This window comes from Eleutherodactylus coqui, chromosome 8 (genome assembly GCF_035609145.1).
Source record: "Eleutherodactylus coqui strain aEleCoq1 chromosome 8, aEleCoq1.hap1, whole genome shotgun sequence".
In the NCBI taxonomy this organism is placed as follows: Eukaryota; Metazoa; Chordata; class Amphibia; order Anura; family Eleutherodactylidae; genus Eleutherodactylus; species Eleutherodactylus coqui.
The window spans coordinates 205,306,041-205,315,707 of NC_089844.1; the positions used below are offsets into that span (position 1 = coordinate 205,306,041).

Consider the following 9,667-nt stretch of genomic DNA (forward strand, 5'->3'; position numbering starts at 1 on the left):
CCTAACAGAGGACTCTGTTAACCCGTTATCGCAAGGACTGGTGAGCGAGTCCTACAGCCGCCCGTCCTCTGGACATGAGGTCACCTAGAGCAGGACGATTGTCCGCTTCTGCCGGTGACAGGGATGGCCAAATTGGCATCCGCCCCAATCTCCGCCTCCTTGTGGAAAGTCCTGTACAGTTTTAGTTTCCCGGTGCAGCCGGCGTACCGGCCGCCGAGTATCACAGCATAGAAGCGGCGCAGCTCTGTTGTAAGGAGCATGTGGGTGGCTCTTAGAAGAGCCTTTGGTTCTATGTAGGGATCAGCGCGATCACTTGCTCTTGCTCGTCTTGCTGCTCTCGGTCTTCTTGGGCAGCAGCACGGCCTGGATGTTGGGCAGGACGCCTCCCTGGGCGATGGTCACCCCACCGAGCAGCTTGTTCAGCTCCTCGTCGTTGCGCACAGCCAGCTGGAGGTGACGGGGGATGATGCGGGTCTTCTTGTTGTCCCGGGCGGCATTGCCAGCCAATTCCAGGATCTCAGCGGTCAGATACTCTAGCACTGCTGCCAGATAGACCGGAGCGCCGGCGCCCACCCTCTCAGCGTAGTTGCCCTTGCGGAGAAGCCTGTGTACACGGCCGACAGGGAACTGCAGTCCTGCCCGGGATGAGCGAGTCTTGGCCTTAGCACGGACTTTGCCTCCTTGTTTGCCGCGTCCAGACATCTTCTAGCACAGGAAAGCAGAACAAGGGAAAAAAAACACTTCGGAAGTAGTGATAAGGAGAAGAGCCCTTCTGTTGATTTTTATAACCTGCTGCTCCGCCCTCCTCTCTTCTAATTGGGTAGATTTCAATCCACGCAATAGAGGCCAGACTTGAGGAAGAACCAATGAGCGGCACTGGGCGTGGCTAATGACGCTCACAGGGGTCACATGTTTTGCTGCTCCAGTAGAACAGCAAGCAGACGGCGGTACTCATTTGCATGGCCCCGCTATAAATACCGCAGCGCTGGGATGTGCAGGAACACTGTTCTCTCTAGTGAGGAAAGTATCTCTACGTTATCATGCCTGATCCCGCCAAGTCTGCTCCAGCGCCCAAGAAGGGCTCCAAGAAAGCCGTGACCAAGACTCAGAAGAAGGACGGCAAGAAGCGTAAGAAGACCAGGAAGGAGAGCTATGCCATCTACGTGTACAAGGTGCTGAAGCAGGTCCACCCCGACACCGGCATCTCCTCCAAGGCCATGGGCATCATGAACTCCTTCGTCAACGACATCTTCGAGCGCATCGCAGGAGAAGCCTCCCGCCTGGCTCACTACAACAAGCGCTCCACCATCACCTCCCGGGAGATCCAGACCGCCGTGCGCCTGCTGCTGCCCGGAGAGCTGGCCAAGCACGCCGTGTCCGAGGGCACCAAGGCCGTCACCAAGTACACCAGCGCCAAGTAATCTGTTCCGTGGCCCGCCGTGCACGATCACCCCAAAGGCTCTTCTAAGAGCCACCCACCCCGTCTACAGCAGAGCTGTCACCTCCCGGTTGTGTAGGGAGCATCATCGTATGCGGACAATTAGCCATTAGAGAAGCGGCAGCGTTTTTGCCACCGAAGTACCCGGAGCACAGTGCGCCCATGACTGGATTATGCTGTGGGGTGAGGTCGGCGTGGTGGCTACACGAGGCTGATTGCACAATGTGAGGACGACCTGGAGCTGCCGAGAGCCCAGAGGTGTAGCACAGGCGGCGCCTCCGCTCACTGCCAGCTCCCGGGTGCTGAATGTATACTGTATATACTGCAGACTTCTCTATACTGCGGCGCAATGTAAGATGAGGAAACCCAGTACCCCCCTGTACACTCAGACGATCGGGAATGCCACACGTTATCGTCCCTTTAATACCCCGGACATGATGGGTGTGGTTGTCCACAAGAAGAAGCGATTCTTCTTCTCTGCAGGTTCATCTCCTCCCATGGGCTGCTGCCCGTTCTATATCATCCTAGGGATATCATGTGCTGGACGTGACGGCCATTGCATCGGCTCTGTAGTTCCCATCAATCGTTGACGGTGAAGATGGAACTTGGGATTCTGCTGCAGAGCGGTGGCATCTAACAACGCTCTAATCGGGATGTAGATCGCCAAGAAATGACGCCTGAACAAAGCCTTCTACCCGCGGGTCTCCTGCAGCCGGCGATGGCCTGTCAGTCACTGATGTCCGAGCGGAGCAGTGATACAGCGGGACTCTCAGCGCCAGATCCAGTGCCACAGTCGGTGACATCGTACAGAACCCGCAGGGAGGGTTGCACTGTAGATCCCCGGGGCAGCAGATGTTGTACAGTGTCCGCTGGGATTCCTACGGGAGAGCGTGTTGGTCCAGAAAGCTTTCACAGACCCTGAAGGACCACCGCTACTGTGAGACCCCCCGCTTCCCCCACAACCCGGTCCCATATACCCCTCCAGATCGCTAATCAGCTCTTCTATTTAGCGCCCAATGAGGCTACCCAGAAAGAGAGCAGTGCAGGGGCAGCTAGTGGAGCTCTTGTAGGCAAGCCGCTGCTCCGACCGAACAGCAGCTCACAGTCATCGGCAGAGCTGGCCACCAGCGGCGCCATGGGCAGCGAGAGCGGGGTTCGCCGTGGCAGCGGCGCTAGTGCCATCGGTGTACGGGAGCGGAGGCCAGCGCGTAGGGTGACAGCGGCGACGGCTGCTGCGGCCGACGGGGACAGGAGCTGGGAGCAGACAAAGCTGTCCAGCGAGCGCCCGGGGGGAAACGAGAGTAGATGTCAATCCGGCGGGGAGATGTGTGAGACAGGACCAGAGATGGGAATCCGCCTGGGAGATATGTGAGCGTGCCAGGGGAATGGGCGGTACATGTGGGGAGGTGTGTGTGCGGCAGCCGGTCCACCGCTGTGCCCCTCGCCTAGACGTACCATCTAACTCAGGGCTCCCAACCCATGTTTCCACCCTTACATCCGCTGGAGACATAATGCACCAGGGCCGCTCAGCTGTAAGTGAATAGGAGCAGCGCAGATGGTACGGCATCAGTACACCTGTAGCTGAGCTCCGTCTCCCGGCCGGCCTCCAGCTTCCTTCTCAGTGCAGTAGGGTCACTCCGGCTTTGCTGCACCTCATGCCCTCCCATGAACCCTCCTCCGGACAGGTGTGAGGGGAGGGGGCAGCGCTCTCTAGGACGGGCTCTCCTAGCTGCCTCGGACGCTGCTCTTGTTCTATGTCTATGTGATGCCTCCGTGGGGAGGAGGGGATAATAAATACCATCGGGTGGCATCAAGAAGCTTCACGGAAGACAGCTCCCTGTCCGGGCTGCCCCATGCGTGACTTCCCACGGGACACCGGCCTAGCTATGTACATTTAACCCTTAACCCACTAGTCTCCGGTCACTGTACCTACCTGCAGTCATACATGTAAAGGCAGTAGCCGCGGTACACAGTGCGGCCGGCGGGTCAATAATCTGCTCACAATGAACAACATGGACATACAATGGAGAACAATACAATAAATGAGTTCTGAATGTAATGTTTATGTAAAGGTCACCGTGTCCGTACAAAGGGTCTAGTGTTCTTGTGTCACATTGTGTGCAAGTAGTAGCGGCAAAGGGCAACCTTTAGGCTGATATCTTGTCACGGAGTGTTGTTCAATCTTTGGCAATCCGGACTGATGCCCCAATAATAGCCGGCCCTGATATATGCACCCCGTCTACCCTGATACCCTGCCTCCATGACCTTCACATCTTGGTGGGATCGTCCACCTTGCTCATGGCTGAGGGCACCAAGGTTTCCCGGGAAGTTACCACGATGGCTGAGTAGAAAATGCCCCTCGATGCTGATGTTGTAGCATTATGTAGCTCCAGAAAACTCCGGACAAACCCTCATTAGCAAGGCACACTTTAGCTAAGCACCACACTACCTCCAACCAAGCACAAGCACTGCCTGCGGGAAGCACCGCTGCCTCTTCTCCTGGGTTACTTGCTACCCAACCCCCCCCCCCCCTCGCCGCGCACGACCCTGCCTCCGTAGCGCACACAAAAGTGTCCCTGCGTAGCCTTCAGCTGCCCTCAGTTATGCTGTCAGTCCACCATCAGGGCTGACATGTCGCCGTTCTTTTGTTTTTCTTTATCTATATTCTTATCTTTAGAGTGAGCATCACCTTACTCAGAATCTTGAGAGCCGATTTAGATGGTATTTGGCTATCCTAATCTATTGAATCTTGATTGACTTATCGAAGTTAACTACAAAACAAACTAATAATACGGCATTGATTGTACATTGGGGTCTGGCATAGGAAGGTATAGTCCTGGTCCAACTGAGCCACTGAGGACTAATTTATAGTAATCCTAAGCTAAGTCGCCATTAGAAAGGTATGGGAGATAGTATGACACCACCCCTATTGTTTGGGTGAATTTGTCTATACCAGTAACAGATCGTAATCCACTGGATTATTCAGATCGACCAGATTTTACGTTTGGCTATTATACAGCTCATACGGAACTATATATCAAGCTGTGCACAGACTATTAGCGTGTGATAGCATACTTTTTAGATCTCCGCTCTCACATAACCTTGCGGTGTGATCAGTAGCCATCCTCCAGCTCAATACACCTGGAGTGAATCTAAGCCCCTGAGGAGCCCATTCGGTGGGCAAAATGCATTGGCATTGATAGGGCATCAAACTACATCTCCATCACTTGTATGACGTATTTTGACAGAAATACATGATTCTGGATGAATAATACCCACTGACACACTTGACTATTTGTCACGGATGTGTGTTCCCTGTGGGCAGCAACTCTGCTTACATATATAGCATATTTAGAGTTGCGAGGGTTACTAATCTGGACACATGACCAGTTTGTACGGATAACCCCTTTTTCTTTGGAGTATCAATCTTATGTTACTTCTCTAGAAATATATGTTTGTCTGTTTGGTTTTTCATAGTTTTTATTTGGAATCTAATAAAAGTTAAATTTTAGCATTTACTAGTCTGTAGGCCTAATTAGTAAGCTTTGAGGAGGTGCTGTGGGGAACAGTTGGAGGATTATTTGCTCAGGCCCTGCTTCTCCCTCTGGCCACCCCACTGCCTCTTCCAACCTGTCCTGCTGCTGCCCTTGCCTCCCCCTTCCTGAAGACATGTCCTCAGTTGGCCTAGCGAACCAGGTGGGGTCAGTCACCTCATTGTCCTGCTGCTCTTCCTCCGAATCCTCTGTGCGCTCCTCCCTCGGACTTACTGCCCTTACTACTACCTCACTGACAGACAACTGTGTCTCATCCACAAAAAGCTCTTGAGACAGGTGCCGGAAGTCCCCAGCCTCATCCCCCGGACCCCGGGAACTTTCCAAAGGTTGGGCATCGGTCACGACAAACTCCTCAGGTGGCTGATAACCAGTTTTTTTCCGACTCAGGGCAGGGACCCGAGAACAGTTCCTGGGTGTATGCCTGTTCCGAATATCTCCTGTTGCTGGAGTGACCAGGCTGGGAGGAAGGAGGGGGAGACAGAGGATTCAGAGGTGCAGCCCCTAGCCCGGTAGGAGTGGACTGCGTGTAAGACTGGGTGTTGGGTAAAGTACTGGAGGTGTTATCCGCTATCCATGTCAGCACCTGATCGCATTGTTGTGCTTTTAATAATGGTCTACCACGCGGACCTGCAAAATGTGAGATGAAGCTGGGGGGTGGAGATACGGGGCGCTCTACTAATCCCTCAGCAGCAGGCACTGTTTCACCCCGCCCAGAACCTCGGCTTCTGCCCACACCCTCATTCGGACGCCCACGTCCTCGACCTCAACTAAATGCTACTGCTACAATGCGGTGACTGCCAGGGCGGGTGGTTGGTCGGCGCGGTGTGCGCGCTCGTGGGTCTGGGCGGCGGCGTGTGAGCGGGCGTCTGTGAGTGCAGCTCTATGCACGAGTCCCTGTTATGAGACTCTGCTAGGAGGCCTCTGTTTATAAGGCTGGCAGTGAGGTCCATTCACTGCCAGTTATTGGTTTCTGTCAGTGTGCCTGCATCCTGCCTCTGGCAGTCTCCTGTTGGTCAGCTTTTGCTTTATCTGCTAGGTCATCCCATCTGCCTCGGTCTGCTTGCATTTCCTGTTGGTTTATTCACCTGCCCATCCTGTCGGTATTCTACCCTGTTCCATCTTGGTACGCCAGCGTCCCTCCTCGGTCCCTAGTGAGTGTAGGGACCGCCGCTCAGTTGCCCGCCTGGGGTTAAAACATTGTGGTAGTGTGCATACTGTTGCTAGATGGCATAGATCCACAGCACCAACACACGGTATATAGCGTACGCTTCGAGCCCCCAAAAACTAAAAATAAGAGAAATGCTAGGAGTTTTGTTACTTCCTATATACTCTGTGTACACCCCTGGCAGTGCACTGCATAAAACATGTAATAGTGGGCAGAATACAGCAGGGATGCTTGAAAAAGAATGTGTGCGCACTACTAGTCCCAGCCAGCCAAAATGCTGATGCACACAATGAGACAATGAGAGGAGTAGTAGTCCTAAAACGTGCTGGGTACCGATAGTAAGGATCCCTGCCTAACGACAACCTATTCCCTACACTAATGTATTCCGTATTGCAGCAGCTCTATCCCTAAGCTCATGCAGCATGCGTCTGAGGTGAGCCACGGGTGACCAGAGCTTTAATACTTGGCGGTCACCAGATCAGCCCAGCAAGTCACAGCTGTAGACATGCAGAGGGTTAGCACATCACAACTGGAAGTGGTGAATCCTTTCCTGTTGTGACGCACAATCAGCCTGTGGGGGCGGCATATTTGGGATTTCAGCTGCACTTAAGCAGTGCTGCTGATTAGAGCCACCTGATTGGCTCTTCGGCACCACATGACTACACTGCGTACACGCGGATTGCCTTTAGCAGCCGTGCACTACACACTACAGTAAAGCAGCTGTGCACAGACCCCCCTTTAGGGTTAGGGTTAGTGCTAACCCTAACCCTAAACCTAACCCTAACCCTAAATGGGGGTCTGTGCACGGCTGCTTAACTGTAGTGTGTAGTGCACGGCTGCTAAAAGCAATGCACGTGCACGCTGTGTAGTCACATGGTGCCGAAGAGCCAATCAGGTGGCTCTAATCAGCAGCGCTGCTTAAGTGCGTCTGAAATCCCAAATATGTGTGGGGGTGTTACTAGGCAGTGTGTCTTGTCTCCATCAGTACGTCCTGGTGGCGTCAATATACACTAATACCAGAAACACAGAAGTGGTTCTGCTATGGGACCCACTAGACAGAACTCTCCCAATGATAAACTAAAGATGTTTGCGAGGGGGGAACCCCCCGACACGGAGCCTACGACATCATCTGCATCAGGAGACGTGGCCTCTGCACCAACCGCCTGTTTGAGTTCGCTTGCTGGGTTGGTTCAGACTTTGCAATGACTGTCCGATCGGCTCTTATCAGCGATGCAGAAGCTACTGCTGCCCTTACGGGTAAAATCCTTGAGATCTGAATGGATGTGAGCCTGTTGAGACAAGCCACCCAGAATCTAAGAGACCACGTCACTAGTACAGAGGACAGGATCTCTGTGCTGGATGATACCGTATCCCTGACGGCAGCGACTGTGCGAGAGCTTACGCCAAAAGCAGAAATCTGGAAACAAAAGGTGGGCGGCTTGGGAAATGGCTCACGGCGGAATAATCTGTGTTGTGGGCCTGCCAAAACACACTGCGGGGCAGAGACCGCAGGGGATCATGGAACGGTGACTACGTGAATGCTTCCCTGTCACACAAGTCTTTGTGGTGGAGCGCGCACACCGAGTACCCATGAAACCACCTATACCAGGCGGGCGCTCCTCCTAGACCCCTGTTGCCATGTCGTGGATTTCCTTTGTGGGTCCACGGCGTAATCAATAGGAATGTTTGCACCCTTCCAAATTAGTTATGAATTGTTTGTGCGCACAAGAAGATTTCACACTGACACAGGTTCAGCATGTATGACTTCTTCAATTCTGCTTTATTTGTGGGTGTGCAGCCTCTTTTAACCCCTTGAGTGGCGGGTTTCCTACCACCCTGTCGTGCCCACCAGGGCAGGTTTTTTAAAATGGTCTAATCATTGAATTTCAACTAGTTTTGCAGTTGCGTCTCAAGAGCCATAACTTTTTCATTTTTCCATTGACATGGCCATATAAGGGCTTATTTTTTGCGGGACAAGTGGGGGGAGGAAAAAAAGAAATGGGGGAAAAAGAAAAAAAGGGGCCATGTCATTAAGGGGTTAAATAATGCATTAACTTCCTTCTCTGGGTCATTACGACGCACGGATACCACATGTGTGATTGTATTTTTGATTTTTTACAAAGTAAAGGGAGACAAGTGTTTTTATTATTTTTTTTATTATTTTTTTACTTTTTATTTTTTATTTTTTGTCCCTTTAGGGGACTTCCACAGGGACCCATCAGGACCCCTGATCACATTCCGGGGGTCCGATGGTGACAGCCCTTTACATGCTGCAGTGACAGCCCTTTACATGCTGCAGTCACATAGACTGCAGCATGTAAAGGGTTAACACAGCAGAGATCGGAGGTTTTCTCTGATCTCTGCTGTAAGAGCTGGTACCTAGCTGTCCTCTGACACCTAACAACCAGCTCTCCCTGCCTTAGAGACCATCGGCTTGCTTCTGACAAGCCGATGGTCTCTATGGCAACCTGTAAACAAAGCAGGAGGTTGCCGACATGTCGGCAATATCTTCTGCTGGTTTTTCAAAGCCCTTGCACTGCTCTGTGTGGGTCTGTGCAGGCAGAGCACACTGTCACAGCTTGTGGCATTGTGCTCTGCAGCTCCCATAGTGATACAGAGCCCGGAAATCTTCCGGGCTATGTTGCTTTGAGCAGTGGAGCTCGTCCCGGAAATTTTCCGGGCGTGCCACTCAAGGGGTTAAAGTGTTTAACATATCTGCCCTTTTTTGGGCAGGCCAAAGATTACATAGATACAACGTATTCATTGATTATTACTGCGGTTACGGGTGTCTGACTTTACTTCTCCTAAAGCTTACCAAGAATCAGGAAATAGAGGTTCTTGCTAAATGTCAGCTTCTGTTTATATCTGTAGGAGTTTAGAGAACGGAAAGTTTCATTATATATGAGGAAGTGGATATATTGGATACATGAAGAATATATCTATATTTGTAGAAGAGCAAACAAAATGGAAAAGTATTGTCATTGGTATACAGAATGCATAACATTTTTAAACACAGGTCCACTGTCCACTACACATGAAATTTATGTCCATTGTCCCGAAAATATAGATATGGCGGATATCCACTACAGCCAAAGCTGCTCAACTCCTGGGATAGAGAGGTGATCCTACAAGCTGCCAGAACAGGAGGCCCTCTTAGATGCAACAATGCTGCAAAATCCATCTTCCCGGACTTCTCGGCAGATCTATAAAAGCAGAGAGCGCCCTTCTTTGGGATCAAAAGGCAACTCTGAGATTTCCAGCTGCCATACTCCATGGCATATGGATGGTGACCGCACACGTTTCTTCTCCTCTCCGTCTGAGGCTGAGGAATGGCTGTCTAACAGGCATCAACCAGAGTGACTGAAATGTACACTTATCCAAGAAAAAGAATCAGCTATACTAATAGATCATAGACTGAACATGAGTCAACAATGTGATGGAGCAGCCAAAAAGGCAAACACAATTCAGGGATGTATCGGGAGAAGCACAGAGTCTAGATCATGTGAGGTC

At 51.8% G+C, this 9,667-nt stretch overlaps 2 protein-coding genes across 2 annotated transcripts; one reads left to right on the plus strand and one right to left on the minus strand.

Moving 5' to 3' along the window:
• Window positions 1-309: 309 nt before the first annotated feature.
• On the minus strand, window positions 310-702 carry LOC136577768 (histone H2A type 1). Its single transcript, XM_066577690.1, has one exon. The coding sequence runs from the start codon at window positions 700-702 to the stop codon at window positions 310-312; it is 393 nt and encodes a 130-aa protein (XP_066433787.1).
• A 322-nt stretch (window positions 703-1,024) lies between these two features.
• On the plus strand, window positions 1,025-1,448 carry LOC136577769 (histone H2B 1.1-like). Its single transcript, XM_066577691.1, has one exon. The coding sequence runs from the start codon at window positions 1,041-1,043 to the stop codon at window positions 1,419-1,421; it is 381 nt and encodes a 126-aa protein (XP_066433788.1). The 5' UTR covers window positions 1,025-1,040; the 3' UTR covers window positions 1,422-1,448.
• Window positions 1,449-9,667: the final 8,219 nt, after the last annotated feature.